Source organism: Betta splendens, chromosome 22 (assembly GCF_900634795.4).
Source record: "Betta splendens chromosome 22, fBetSpl5.4, whole genome shotgun sequence".
Taxonomy (NCBI): domain Eukaryota; kingdom Metazoa; phylum Chordata; class Actinopteri; order Anabantiformes; family Osphronemidae; genus Betta; species Betta splendens.
The window spans coordinates 4,770,383-4,785,041 of record NC_040900.2 but is presented as its reverse complement, the minus strand read 5'-3'; the positions used below and the strand labels follow the sequence as shown (position 1 = coordinate 4,785,041).

At 45.8% G+C, this 14,659-nt stretch overlaps 2 protein-coding genes across 3 annotated transcripts; both read left to right on the top strand.

Moving 5' to 3' along the window:
- The first annotated feature begins 950 nt into the window (after nucleotides 1-950).
- id3 (inhibitor of DNA binding 3) lies at nucleotides 951-2,814 on the top strand. Its single transcript, XM_029139732.3, has 3 exons — nucleotides 951-1,397; nucleotides 1,639-1,713; nucleotides 2,103-2,814. Exons 1-2 carry the CDS (start codon nucleotides 1,098-1,100, stop codon nucleotides 1,690-1,692), a joined length of 354 nt encoding a protein of 117 aa, XP_028995565.1. The 5' UTR covers nucleotides 951-1,097; the 3' UTR covers nucleotides 1,693-1,713; nucleotides 2,103-2,814.
- Nucleotides 2,815-5,561: 2,747 nt separating this feature from the next.
- Nucleotides 5,562-14,099, top strand: e2f2 (E2F transcription factor 2). 2 transcript variants are annotated; one of them, XM_029139642.3, is made up of 7 exons: nucleotides 5,562-6,348; nucleotides 10,463-10,559; nucleotides 10,944-11,163; nucleotides 11,579-11,740; nucleotides 11,830-11,944; nucleotides 12,078-12,273; nucleotides 12,391-14,099. In XM_029139642.3, the coding sequence occupies exons 1-7, from the start codon at nucleotides 6,070-6,072 to the stop codon at nucleotides 12,660-12,662; spliced, it is 1,341 nt and encodes a 446-aa protein (XP_028995475.1). In that variant the 5' UTR covers nucleotides 5,562-6,069; the 3' UTR covers nucleotides 12,663-14,099. The 2 variants fall into 2 exon arrangements, with proteins under 2 accessions (XP_028995475.1, XP_028995474.1); XM_029139641.3 differs by having other exon boundaries at nucleotides 5,563-6,348; nucleotides 12,075-12,273.
- The last annotated feature ends 560 nt before the right edge of the window (nucleotides 14,100-14,659 follow it).

The following is a 14,659-nucleotide window of genomic DNA, read 5'->3' as shown; positions in this document are numbered from 1 at the left end:
GTCTGCCAAAGAGGGGAGTGCGCGTCGGGGTGAATGGATGACGTCGGGAGGCTGGCGCCAGCATGTCTGGGACTGGCGCGTTAGATCAACACAGCTGGGCCGGGATAGGACACACAGCTGGCTCAGGCTTGCATTCCTCCACAAAACAGGATTGTGAGAAAAGGGGAAAATAAGACCCAAATAGGAGCAGAACGGGACATGCTTTGATGTAAACTAAAAAGACGGCAACATTTGAAATTGTTGAAATATAATTTTCCCATAACACTTTAAGGGAGATTTAGCAGGACATCATCATCTTAAGTGCCCATTAATATTGTAGGGCAGTTAGAAACACACAATAAGCCAAACCTATAAGTAAACTGTCTCAAATCACACGATAATCAGTTCATAATTATCTGTTGACCTATCACCAAAATACTTTTGACAGATAAGCTATGTAGACATAATGTGGCTTCGCCCTGACCTTTTACCCAAATTCAATACTTTTGTTTCTGCATATTTGGTGGTGATGTGTCCACTTAAGTTGGGAAATGTGCATAAATCATTCAGTTGATATATTTATACCCAAAATGATTCTGTTAAGACTTGCTTTCAGTCAAGGGGCTTGAAACTGTTGTGATTTTTTTATTTAAAAGTTATAATGAAATAACAAAATGTAATTCAATGGGTTCAATGTGTGAAAATCGGTCCCTTTCTGTTACTACGCTGTCCACTCGAAGCAGTTTTTCCTTTCTTGTAAATCTTTGCAGTTTAAAACACTCGTGTTATCAAAGCCACCTGAAATTAAAACAAACTGATCGTCAATCCCTCTCAGGTAGACAATCCCAGGCTAATTTCCTCATTCTTTCCAACCATTCCTCAAGGTGATACCAGCCAATCAGAGCAGGCCTGCCGTTTACGTTGCCCAATCAGATTACGATGCGCGAAAGGGGGCGTCGACCTGCGCGCAGCCTATAAAACCAGTACTGCGCTGTCACGGCACCGTAGCTTCTCAGGACAGTGATTAGCAGCTTACTACGGACTGGAACGACCACCCTCATCTCACCCTCAACTCCCACCGCGTCGTGTCGCCGCCGTCGATTCGCGTCCGTTCGACAATGAAAGCCATCAGTCCCGTCCGCTCGGTGAGGAGCTGCTACAAAGCCGTGTGCTGCATTTCGGAGCAGAGTTTCGCCATCAGCCGGAATAAACACGCGTGTGCGGAGGAGCCGGTGAGCGCCCTGTGCGACATGAACGACTGCTACTCCAAGCTGAAGGAGCTGGTGCCGAGCATCCCGCAGAACAAGTCGGTGAGCCAGGTGGAGATCCTGCAGCACGTCATCGACTACATCTTCGACCTGCAGATCGCGCTAGAGGAGGAAGACACGGCCACTCCGGAGATGGTGCTGTCAATAAAGGTGAGCGGGGATGAGGGCTGCATGCTTGTTCCACATCATCCGCGCGCCGAGCAGGTCCCTTGTAGCTCACGGCACCATAAATAGCAGATTTCTCGTGGAGGCTAAAGGATTTAATTGCGCATTTTCTGCGTGAGTGCCAATTTGCGACGTTACGCCGCGTTTGATGTTCTGCCAACATTCAACACCACGTATCAGATGTCTTGTTACGGTCATGTGTTCTAAAACCCTTTCTCTCCTCCAGACTGCGGATCTCACCCGCAATTTCTCCAAAGAAGACGGTCGATTGTGCCACTAGGATGAGAATGTCAAAGATACGGTGCGTAGATGGTTCATTTTGTTTATTTGGCGATATATCATAGCTTTATTACTGCAAAGGTTAAATTGAGCTGGGAAGCATTTAGTCACGCACCTTCAGGGCACAAATACAATTGGTGTCTTATTTAAACTTTTTTAAAAATCCCTGCTTCAAAACTAAACTAAACCAGGGAGAATAGCGTAGGCATTGATGTGCTCCTTAGCCTTCACATTCACCACGGTGGCTAATTAGACAGAGCAGTGAGTATGTAGCGGTTCCATTGCTATCTGCCTAGGGTTAATGAAAGTTCCACGCTAGGCGCCAGTCTGTCTGCTCCCTTCTGCAGGGAGGGCGGGCGGGAGGGAGGGAGAGAGAGATCTGACTTCACTTTTCTTCCTTTCTCCATGCAGGTGCAGGGAAACACATGTCTCCACTTCACTCCGGGCAAGAGGACAAGAGGGGCAGAAAGGGTGGGATAGGTATTTGGGAAAGGAGACGAAGAAGAAGGGGGAGGAGGAGGAGGAGGAGGGAGGGAGGTGGAGAGCTCGAAGGAAAAAGTGGACTATTTCCTAGAAGAGTGGGATTCGACAGACGAGCATGAACAAGAAAACGGAGACTCGTTCTTTGGCTCCTGGACAGACAAATCAACACACCAAAACAGAAGACAGGACCGAAAAGTGAAAGCGATCAGCTTTCGGTGCCCTCCTCAACAAACCCGGGATTTCCTATAGATACAAGTAGAAATATTGGTACTTTTGTTTTGTTTTTGTGTGCGTGTGTGCGTCTGTGTGTGGGAGTTCACCCGACCTGAGCTCTCACTACATTCAGTCTCTCTCATGATTATTCCTACATTACCACATCTGTTTGCTGATTACCTGGAGACTGTTACAACTTCATACAAATTTGTGAGTAAGGTGTGAGTGAATCTGTATTTTTTCTGAATGGGAGTTTGGGTTTTCTTGGGTATAATCAGAACTCTATACTAGAGTTAATTGTAAATGTTTGTAGGGATTGTGTGATTTCTACAGACTGTGCAGTGAGTTTCATAAACTCTTTATTATAATGTTTGCTATGTATGTATGTATGTTCTTATGTAATTAAATAAAAAAACAGTGGAAAACAGGTGTTTTATTTTTAATCTAAAAAAAAAAAGGTTGAGTGTGAACTCGTTCCGCACGCAATAAGGCTGATGCTGACGTGACATTTGTCTCTGGATGTGCTGATACAACAGGATGTGCATATTCAGAAGAATCTTGAGTCTGAGTGGTTGGAAATCAAACAAAGGGAGTTTCCTGTGACAACTTTCTGTTTTTCCAGAGAATGAGTAACAAGCAGTTTGAAGCAGTTGAACTTCCTAAACGGTGCAGAGAGGATGTTACGTGATCGTCAACCATCAAACTAACCACTGTGGCCATTCACAAATACTGAATGCTATGGCTCAACCCAATTCACAATAATGACACCATATATACATGGATATTAATTGGCCCCATCAGCAGAAAGGCATTACCTGTAATGAAGCATTACTAGAAAGGAGCCTCTGTGTGTGTAGGTGTGTGATCAAGTTAAAGCCTTCGTCACGGAGTCACATTTTAGCTGAACTGGGACCCATTGTCCAATGTTACATGATATTTCTTGGACGCTCCTGTTACTACACTCAAGCGGTCTCAAAGGTGAGCAAACACTTCCACCTTGTGGATCTGCGTGGAGTTTCATCTTGTGTGTTTGGGCACACATCAGCTTTCAGGGCTAAATTTGTTCATTTTGTTCTTTGCATTTAAAAAAAAATCAAATAAAGAGGCAAACAAAGAGGAAAATCTCTTCTCTTCTAAATTGTTGAAGTTGATTTGTTTGTTTTCCTCCCATTAACGGTTGGCTATTAATGAGGTTCCAACTCTATCTAGTGGTGAACAGCGGTATCAACTCAAGGAAACTCTGAGGTATTCATTCCCCAGTACATGTTACTGTCTAAAAACCACTCATGTCAATTATGTGTTTTACTGAACCTATTGAAAGAAAAAATGAAATATTATATTATGATGATTATAGTATATTTGGGTTTATATGAATATATAAGATATATAGCAGATATATAAGATAATTGGAATCTATGTTCAGTTTTAAACAGCTGCCCAGAATATTGAAAACGAATGTAATGTTTAACTTCTACTGAATTTACAGAGGTAAAAAAAGACTGCATAAAAGAGAATTGATGGTCTGAAGATCAATTTATACTTCCAGTACTCACCACAAGATGGACCCATTGGATGAGGATGCTACAACTTGTGTCCTCTGACATCCCAGGAATGTAAAACCTCCTCAACTAAGATAAGTTTTGGATGTTAAAATGAAATCATGCAGGTCAGGTCCTGTGTGACATACCTGTAGCAGTTTTACAACAAATTCAAACTGGTCTGACACGACACAAAGACAGAGAAGTGTGAATAACGAACAGAGCAACACAGGTTTATCATGGAATCCAAGGATTTCACAAGCAATTCATACAGATTTAGAAAATAATAATAATAAAAAGTATAAAACTCTGTCATTACAGTCAAATTAAAATAATTTGTGCTGTTGGCTTTATGTCTGTTTGAGCAGGTTAAAAACACAAGTACAGTTTATGTCAGTTATACAAAATATTATATACACACAATATAAACTATATAGATTTTGAAGGGAATCTTATGAATCTGAATTCCCATGACAGAGGATTGTGTAACACCACTTGTAGTGTAGTGTAAGAGGAACGGACAGAGCATGGTTCTAATATGTACAACTTCAGAGATTATGTTATTAGAGCTGAGCGTGTCAATAGTTTAATAATAATACAATAGTTTCAGTCTAATATCACAGTGTCGTAGTAAACAAACAAACACACTGAGCAGTGTTATTAGTACAGTTAATTTTTTTTTTATTCTTGGATTGTATACGGTCAAATGTGGATCATTCTTGAAGCTACTCTGCCCTTTGCAGCACGTTTAGATCTGAAATGTAGTTCAAATCGATTCGTGACAATAGCCGTGCATTCAATGAGAGTCTACGTCGCCACGGCCAGTGGGGGTCAAGTCATGTATGGCTTGGGTCTATTAGCTGTGGGTGGGGGAGGGGTTGTTTTCTTTCAATATCTTCTCTGAGCCAATACGCAGGAGTGTTACTGAATGAGTCCACTCATCATCTACAAACCCCTAGTGACACCTTGTAGTACAGCATAGTTCACTCTAATCAACTCAGACACGGTCCCATCTGAACAATCTAACAGCTCTTGTTTCCCCAAACAGTACATATTATTTATATTAATTATTATTTTGTCACTGTAACCTTATTTTCTCCTCTATGTGTACAGTAGTGTCTGCATTTGTTCTAGTATTTCTCTAAGTTATACATGCAGTAATAAATATCTGATTCAGTGATCAAATATTACTACACTTTACATGTATATTGTGAAATTGTTTGAAAATATAAATATGTAATAGTGTTCGATATGCTTCCACAGTTGAATTAATATTGCAGGCAAGTATTAACATTTAATGTGTTGTTAGATGCGAAATATGTATCCAATTGTGAATCATCTGCAATAACCACACACATTGTGTTAATAACAAAGTCAGTACAATGCAGTCTATTGAAAGACACGACGAAAAACACAGGAATGGTTCATATTCATAACATGTATTTGTCATTTGTTCCAACCTGGCAATAAAAGGTCATTGTCCCGAAATGCTCCTACTGTCCCTTTAAGAGGACCAGCCCCTCGTCTACAACAGTTCTATGCAAATGTGACAAGCCGAGCGTGCCGCGAGCCAATCAGATTTGAGCTAGAGCCGCGGGAGATCTAAATTTCGCGGGATGAAGTTTGGCGCTAAAAAAAAGCTGTTCTTCTCCAGCTCTTGTTCGCTTGTATGGAGAGCGGAACTGTGAGGTGGACGAACGCGACTCACGGACCCAGTCGGACTCCGCATCAGAGGATAAGTCACGAACCTCCGCCAGGATCCGGATCGGAGCCCTGGACCCAGCTGGAACTGGACTTTAAGACACTTTCAATAGTGTAGGTGGTGTGTTGTGTGTTCAGGCAGCAGTTTATAACTTGTATGGCAGCTTTCATAGCATTTTGTTACCGGACAAAGGATAACAACACTGACCTGGCTGCTGCAGGAAAAGCGCAGAAAACACACCTGGGCTCCATATTTGACTCATTTCACATCCAAATGACTGCGTTATTTTAACAGCGGCGGCACATCGACATATTTTTATAAAGCTCCTTCGGCAGCAGCAGTTCGCCAGTTTAGCTGGGAATTGATCGGCGTGTGCTTAGCTAGCAGCGCACTTCTCCCTCAGCTCGGCCAATCCGGTTACATTCAGTTTGCTCAGGAAAAGATGATGCGGATGCCCAAAGGCGTCTCCCCGGCATCGGCTCGGCAGACAGTGGGTCTGTCGTGCTCTCAGCCGCACAAGATGAAGGTCCTGTCCGCGGGAGGAGTGAAGGCCGAGTTCTTCAGCACCGGGCTGTCCAGCCCACCCATGAGCACGGTACCGGCCGGGTATTTCACCCAGATCTGCAACACCACCGCGGCCGAACAAAGAGCCCACAGCCTGTACTCAACCCCCCACGGACCAGAAGCTAAGCCCATCAGATCATCCTCCGGGCGACTACCGGTAAAGAATCGAGCACACACACACACGTACACACGCCTACAACTGATTCCAGTGCAGTACAGGGCGCCGTGTGTCTCTGTGTGGGCGTAATAATTCCCGATTTTCATCGGAATGCATTTTTTGGCCACATGCAAATATGTTTTGACGTGATAAGCCACAGAGGAGTCACTGTGTGGGCCGCTGGAGCTCCGTGAACAGCGTGCCCCCCCCCCCGCCCTTTTTTTTCCTGCAATGTTGCGGGGCATCCTCTCCCGCAGTCCAGCTGTAGCCACACAGGACCAGACGCTCAGTGTGTGCGTGAAAGGACCTCACAGTGGGTGACGGCTTTACACAATCAGACAAAGCGGCGAAAGAAAGTGACGTGTCTCACGTCCGATTATTCCCTGGAAATAAACGCCAGCCGCCGTTGGAGCCGCTGCCCCCGCAGCTGCCCCGACTGCACCTGTCACCGAGTCCGCACGCGGGACCTGCCTAACCTGTTCCGCAGGTCAGAGGTCACGAGTCGACAGCTGGCGTGTTTTTGCTGACAGGCAGAAATCTGTATTTCCTGTAACAACACGAAACCCCGGTGATCTGAGAGCGCAGCTGCTCTCTTTTCTCTTTTCTTGTTTTATTTTAGCATTTAGCCTGAAGGAGCTGGAGGGTTCAGAGCGTGCACAGGGTCTCTAAATCTCACGCTGACCCCCTTGGCCTTGGGTCTGCACTCACTAATGAGACCCTGAAGAGGATTAGCAGGGCTCAAGTACAGTGGGAGACAGGCTGCCACCTGGTTTATCACGTGCTGAGCTGCTCATACGTGACGTTACAGTCTATTATTCACACACAGTGGACATATACTGCATGTACTGCGTCAGAATACTGCGGCGGTGCCGATAAGAAGCGCCGCCGCCGCCTGTGTTTTCATGCTGATAATGGCGTGGTGCCACTCGCGCGTGTGTCTGGGCTCCTCGAGTGCCCCTTCTGAACACATGCCGCCGCCGATAAAGGAAGAGGAACACGTCAGCGGGGCGAGAGTGCAGCCGAGGTGAGGTTTCGACGCCTCGGGGTCCGGAAGGTGACGACACCACGGCCACGTCAGTAAATCAGAACCTCTCAGTTCTAAGGGGAAGCGGTGCCGAAAGTGTGAAAGAATGAGGCAACGCTGAACCAAGCGGGTCTTTGGCTTTAACATGACACGGCACATTTAACCTCAGCCGCCTTTCCTGCCTTTATTCCGCCCCCGGTTCTAAAGGTTCTGACGGAGGGGATCACAGGGCTTCCTCTTTTCGCCCGTTGCCGCAGCTGCTGTGCAAGTCGCAAATGAGATTTCCCTTTCAGCAACGGCGCCGAAAACGCACCTACATAATGCAAACGCGTGCGGTTGGTTTGTTCCACGCGTGTAATGATAACATGTGTGTTGTCATGAACACTCTGTACGGATCCGTCCAACAGGATCATGTATGGATAGTCCTCATCGCATACAGGCTTGTGTGAACAAGAGGAATGGTTTCAGCCAGCTGAACCAGTTTCTCTTCACATGTGGGCAACAGACAGTTACAGTCGTAAATTGTCTTTTAATCCCTAGTAATGATTAACGGCAGTAAAAGCTGGGGGCGTTTGTGTTGGTCAGGTGAGTTTGAACCAGGGTTTCACCCTGTTTCCTCTACGCTTGATAGGGATGTAAATGTGTTACAGGAACCAGGACTCTCTCCAAAGGCTCCGCGCTGAATCACCCCAACACAACAGGGAACGCTGAGAACGGCCACAAATATTAAAAAAAAAAAAAAAGCCCCAGCTGATTCCCTGTCTGCACGACTCGGTCCACCGCAGCATCGCACCAGCGCCTGCTTTGTGACTTCTTCTTTCACTTGGCTGGTTTTTTATTGGGGGCCCTGCAGCGAGGCCTCGCTCACACACGCTGGTGTCACTCGGGTGAAAGTGCTGATCATTCACTTTGTTCCACTCCTGCATATTGTCCTCATCTGGGGGGGGGGGTGCATTTCAAAGCCTCCCCTCGCCAGCAGAGGATCCGCCTTTTCCTCCTGCCTCATGTGGGACATTAGGACAAATGTCACGAGCGTTGCAGCTATTGTTTCTCTTTTGACTCCTTTAGGTGTGGCAGAGACGCGTGTATTTACGGAATAGACCTTTACAGGCGTACCTTAACTTGCCCTGGGCTTGGATGGAATTTGAGTTCTTTTGCTGAGCGACGGGGTTTGTTGGTTTGAGGAGAGGCCCTTCACGTGTGTGTGTGTATATGTGTGTGTCTGTATGTGTGTGTGTGTCTATATGTATATGTGCGTGTCTGTATGTATATGTGTGTCTATATGTATATGTGTGTCTATATGTATATGTGTGTCTATATGTATATGTGTGTGCCAGATGTGAGTAACTGCACTGATTGTAAACGGTCACGTGTTTACTGTAATAGCTAACAATTAGCAGAGCCGTGACCTCGACAGGCCGGCTGCGCGTCCGTTGAGGTGGAGGTGGTGCGATGCGCTTGACTCATCTGAGAAATCCCTCATGCAAAGAAGGGAGCAGCCGAGCCGCCACCCTCACACCACGTACAGCTGCACGGTGCGACGGTTGCTTCCCTTCTTTCAAATTTGAAAGTCACCAAAGAACCTCTGATCTGCAAAGAAGATGCTGGTGAATCTCTCTCTCTCTCTCTCTCTCTCTCTGTCTCTCTCTCTCTCTGTCTGTCTCTCTCTCTCTCTCTCTCTGTCTGTCTCTGTCTGTCTCTGTCTGTCTCTCTCTCTCTCTCTCTCTCTCTCTGTCTGTCTCTCTCTGTCTCTGTCTCTCTCTCTCTCTCTCTCTCTCTCTGTCTGTCTCTGTCTGTCTCTCTCTCTGTCTCTCTCTTTCTCTCTCTCTGTCTCCCCCCCCCCCTTTGGGACAGTATAAGCTGACAGGCCTTCCCTCCAGCCGTGTGCCTGACAGCTGCTCCTGCCTGTAGACACCCCAGTGTTGCTCCAAACCTTATTTGTGACCACAGGTGTTTAACCAGTAGCCAACGAACTTTTAATCTCATCAAAAGTGCAAGTGAACGCTAGCAGCTACTCCTTTTGGGTAAGCAGCCAGCCACCACCTCATCTTGTGTGAAAGCGGCTTCGGCAGCAGCACGTGTCGCCCGCCCGTGCGCCTCCAGATGCCGGCGGCCGACAGGTGGACGCGTCCGGGCGCTCGCTGGGACAATGGCGGCCTTCACGTTCCCTCGAGCGCGTCCGCGCGCGGCGCGTTCACAACGCGGCGCATTTGCGTCCGCTCGTCGCCTCTCTGGAGGCTGTCGGTGGCTTGAACCTATTAGCTCCAGCAGCTCAGTGCGGTGACAATAAGGGGTTATATATGGAAAGGTGAGGTCCCGGCCAGACGCGGCCAATTACCCAGCAGCCTCGGTTAAATCTAGCTGCGCTCCCGTGACTCATTAGCTCGGTCAACAGTGTGTTGCTGTGTGGGCTCACAGCGTGATGTGGGGATGGACTGACCCAGTGCTGGTCCACTCCGAACGTTCTCACCGACCCATTTCTGCTCGTCAGGATGTTGCCAATTTGCCCACGTTATAATGTTGTAATTTGCAGACAGTTGGGTTATTTCCCAATCCTGAAGCGTGTGACTGTGTCCTTGTGGCTTTCGCTTTTGTTATGTAGGCCACTGCGAGAAGTCACATAAGCACATGTCACTTGTACTGTGTTCCAAAGGTTGTAAATGGGCTTTTGATTGTGGTTGTTTGATCCACCACAGTTGTGTGTGTGCGTGTGTGTTAAGCTGTAGAAGAAAAGGCTCTCGGCAGAGGGGGAGGAGAGGTCAGATTGAGTGATTCCAGGGATTTCCTGGTGTTTTGCAGGCAGTGGGGAGCTGATCACCCCCCACACAAACCACAGCAGCCCCCCCCCCATTCATACATAAACACAAACAAAATGACCTCCCCTTTTAGTCCTTGGGAAACTGTGTCTAGGTGCTTTGTGCATGTACTTGAGGGGCTGTTGGCACATTTACAACTTGGCACTTTTCAATAAGCCCCTGTTTTGCAGTGTTTCCAGCACTGATGTCATGCACACACAATATTTGAACAATTACGGATTCTTTCTGCTGTGGTGTTTGTTCAGTGTATTATTGTGCCCTCTTTACTGTGTAGGCAAAGAGGAAGCTGGATCTGGAGGATCCTCTCTACCTCCCAGAGTTCCGCACACCGAAAGGCAAAGGCAGCATTGCAGCAGCGCCGAGTCCGAGAAGTGAGTATGAGTATGCTGAGATGTGAAGTGAGGAGATGTTGTGTTCTGGGGTTTGTGTGTAAATGAGACGCAAACACGTCAGTCACTGTTTTCATATCTGTTATTCGAAGAAAGACCCCCCCCCCCTCACATGGAGGTGTTAGCATGCAAAGAACAGAGACAGGAAAATGGCAATAACAAAAAAATACACAGGAATATGCAAAATTAAGTGTAGTTCACAACATAAAAAACAAAGTTGGATGACTTATTTAATCTATAGTCAACACTGCATGGAATATTAAGATTAGTATTGAATCAGTCCATCTGTGAACTCAACTACAGTATAGTACAGTCTATACTGCTTTTCTCCCTAATGTGATGTGTTTTCGTGTGTTTTGCTCCCAGCACCAAAGTCTCCAGGTGAGAGGACGCGCTACGACACCTCTCTGGGCCTGTTGACTAAGAAGTTTGTGGGTCTGATCGCTGAGTCTCCCGATGGAGTCCTCGACCTGAACTGGGCCACTGAAGTTCTGGAGGTTCAGAAAAGACGCATTTATGACATTACTAATGTCTTGGAGGGAGTCCAGCTGATTCGCAAAAAGTCTAAGAACAACATCCAGTGGCTGTGAGTTCAAAGGAATTCATTATGTAGATAGTGGGAGAATGAAGATTTTTGCATGTTTTGGTTCATTTACTTTTGTCTGTGCTCTTAACCTTTGCTTGCCTGCCACCTAGTGGTCAATTGGTGACATGACCGTATCCCTAAGCATCAGATTCAGATTTAGAATCAGAATCAGCTTTAATGGCCAAGTTTGCACAGGACAGCCAAGGAATTATATGTGGTCTGACTCTGTCTTTGTTCCCTCTTGTGACAAAAATGTAAATAGTTTATTTATAATCATTTATAAAAATGAACAAATAAAGAATATAAACTGCAGCTCGCTTCAACATTAAATGACCTCAGCCAAAGCTGAGTGTTTAGTGTTTTATTGTGTGTTTTTATGATAAATGTATCATAATTCCTGTCTGTGTTCTCCTAGGGTTGCAGATGTGTTTGAGGGTGGGACAGGGGGTGGAGAGAAGGCCTGCAATCTGAGGAAAGAGCTGGTAGATCTGGAGAGAGCAGAGAAATCTCTAGATGACCTGATCTACTCTAGCAACACACACCTCAAACAGCTCACTGAATATGACGACAATCAGAGATATCCTTTGCGTGCATGTCAGCGTTTGTTATGTTACAAATATCCACGCTATACAGGTCATTGTTGTGACCCTTGACCCCTCACTGCACGCTGGCCTATGTGACGTACCAGGACATCCGCTCCATCAGCAGTCTCCGAGACCAGACGGTCATTGCAGTCAAGGCTCCTGCCGAGACCAAGCTGGAGGTGCCAGAAACGACAGGGGTGAGAAAGCAACTTTCTAAATTTTACTGCATGTCCTTCACTCTCTACTAAGCCACGCACATGATCATAATCAGTGCTAAACCATCATGCCTGATGCGTTTAAAACTAGCGTGGTTCTCTCTCCTTACAGCAGGAGTCATTGCAGATCTATTTGAAGAGCAAGAATGGTCCCATTGAAGTCTACCTGTGTCCAGAGGAGGGTCTTGAAGACGCCAGCCCCGTTAAGAGCGTGGTCACCCCTGTAAAGGAGTTGTCCCAACCTCCATGCCCACCAACAGCAACCCCAATGGGACCGCCAAGTTACAGCGTGAAGGAGGAGCCCATTGAATGTAAGTGGTGGATTCTGAACCTGATCTCAAAAAGCTGGTCCACAGGTTTTTGTTAGATTGTAGGTGTAGGACACGTGAAATAAATCTCCATCCTCTCCCCCCTTTTTCTCAAACTAGCCATGTCTACATCCCCTCCAGCTGCGTCTTCAGCCGCGGCCGCCTCCTCCCCCCTGCTTGACGTCGAGGGTCTGCTTGGTTTGCCCCCGAGCCTCCTTCAGATCACAGAGGACCAGCTAACTGGAGCGTCATTCAACCCGGACAGCAACACTCCGTTTGTGAGCTTCTCTCCACCCCTGGACCATGACGACTACCTCTGGGGCCTGGACGATGGTGAAGGAGTGTCGGATTTATTTGACACCTACGATCTCGGGGATCTATTGAAAAGTTGAAAGGGAGAGGCGGGGTTAGGTAGAAATATTTAATCAAATGCCTTTTCAAGGTAGGAACCATTACACTATGAAGCCATTGTCTTTACCATGCCTGTTTTAATGTCAGTGATAACAAATAAGGACTTTACTTGTTTATTTTAAGAAGGTAAAAATCATAATAGTACAATAGCCCAGCAGTGGGATGTTGGGTGAGATCAGCACTGGTGCGTTTAAACTCCAAATATACGGAAAATAAATAAAATTTGTTTGGAATAGCTTTTAAAATCCGTATCACATCACCAAGAAAACATCTGAAAGCTAGTGAGTATCAGGTTTACAGTTGACATCTCAGGAATTCGTTCTTCCGTGTTCCCAAAGTTTAAATGTTGGTGCCACTCCTCGGCCCAAAGGGGGCAGCCTTGTATTATGTCGGCTTTAAGTACAGCTTTACAGTATTCAATCACTGCACGATAGTGAGCTGAAGCCACGAGGACTCACACACAGGGTGTCTTTGTAGGGGGCTCGTAAGGGTCCTCAGTGCTGACCTAATGAAGCTGTGATGTAAAATCAATCAGACGTTGGTGAAAACATTGACCTGCGAGTCGTTTTAAAAGGTGCTGATGTCACTGCTGTCTGATCAAGTTCGCTGTCTTCTGTTTTAAGCTGGTCGATGTCGGGCCCCGCACCGTTTTGGTGCCAAAGGGCGCAGGCTGGACGCAGCATTCAGAGTTAATGCTTTACAACACAGAACAAGACGATCTCTTGTTGGCTTGGCAGCTTTGTTTTAAATCTAGTTCTTCTACTGATGGGAGTTGATTTTTGTTACAGTTGATTTTTGATTTAGTGTAAAAATACTATTGTATTTCTCAGGAAATATCCCCAAATAAGAATAAGATGGGGTTGATTGAATTAATGTTCAAATAGAGGATGTATTAGTTTGACTGTTGTTTGAAAACAGTGACAGATTTATCTTATTACTGTTCAAATTTTAGTGTTCACATTCTACAGCGCTTTCAGAGCAGCTGTGAATTATGTTGTTGAAACGTTCTAGAGATTTGGTCGTTTGAATTTGACGGTGAGGTATGTTGTGGCTTTTCCCTCTTCCCTGCGGAGATAAGCTAAGTGTCCTGTCCTAACAAAACTTGAAATGCGTGTTTGTGTGTGTGCGTTTGGCAGTTTGGGAAATGGGTGGTAGAGTGTTTGTGTGTCTGGTTTTTAATATGTAGACTTAGAGAAATTGAATTCACAACTAGTTTTTCTAATGAGCATTATTTTTCTGGTATTTGTACATAATTGTTTGTATTTATACCTATATTTTCAGAGTTTCTGAACGTTGACACTGCTCTTTGTGAAGGAGGCAGAACTGTTTTGTATAACATGCAGCACTTAATATTTTGTAATATTGTGTGGTCTGTTTAAAATGAATGAATAAACACTGAAGCCATGGTTTACACTTAATTGTTTTGCACTCTTATTTCTTCAGAAACCTGTGCTGTCTGCATCCTATGTTTCTCTAATTTCATCAACCACTAACAACGCTGATCCAATAACAAGTGACATTCCCTGAGAAGAGACATTGGGTTGACTTGTAGGAACAAAGACACTCAGTGAACCTTAAGCTCAACTGGACGGTCACAATAACCACCACATCATTCTTTGTGAGTCGGCGGCTTTGGAAATGGCCGGACAAAAGGCAGCGAGCCCCCGAAGGGGTCAAAGTTCAGTGGGTCAGCGGTGGAATGGCGTATTCTGATACGGACGGTCTCTCCCTGCCTGTCAAACAGCCTTTTTCAAGCCGTGCTGCGTGTGTTCGCCTCTGAACCAACATCGGGCGTCCATTAACAGATGTTGCCCAACCACGTGTTTGTTTAACAAGATGTGACAACCTGAATCATGAGAAACCACACGCACACACACACACAAACACACACAAACACTATCTAAACAATCGACCACTTCTGCGTTTTTGCATCACATCTACAGACCAATTGTTGTCATGACTGTTAGCTGAAAACCTT

Coding starts and splice junctions, on each gene's coding strand:
- e2f2 (XM_029139641.3), top strand. CDS start 6,070: ATGATGCGGATGCCCAAAGGCGTCTCCCCGGCATCGGCTCGGCAGACA. Junction 11,945..12,074: donor AGGTGCCAGAAACGACAGGG/GTGAGAAAGCAA, acceptor CTCTCCTTACAG/CAGGAGTCATTGCAGATCTA. Junction 12,274..12,390: donor GAAGGAGGAGCCCATTGAAT/GTAAGTGGTGGA, acceptor TTCTCAAACTAG/CCATGTCTACATCCCCTCCA.
- id3 (XM_029139732.3), top strand. CDS start 1,098: ATGAAAGCCATCAGTCCCGTCCGCTCGGTGAGGAGCTGCTACAAAGCC. Junction 1,398..1,638: donor AGATGGTGCTGTCAATAAAG/GTGAGCGGGGAT, acceptor TCTCTCCTCCAG/ACTGCGGATCTCACCCGCAA.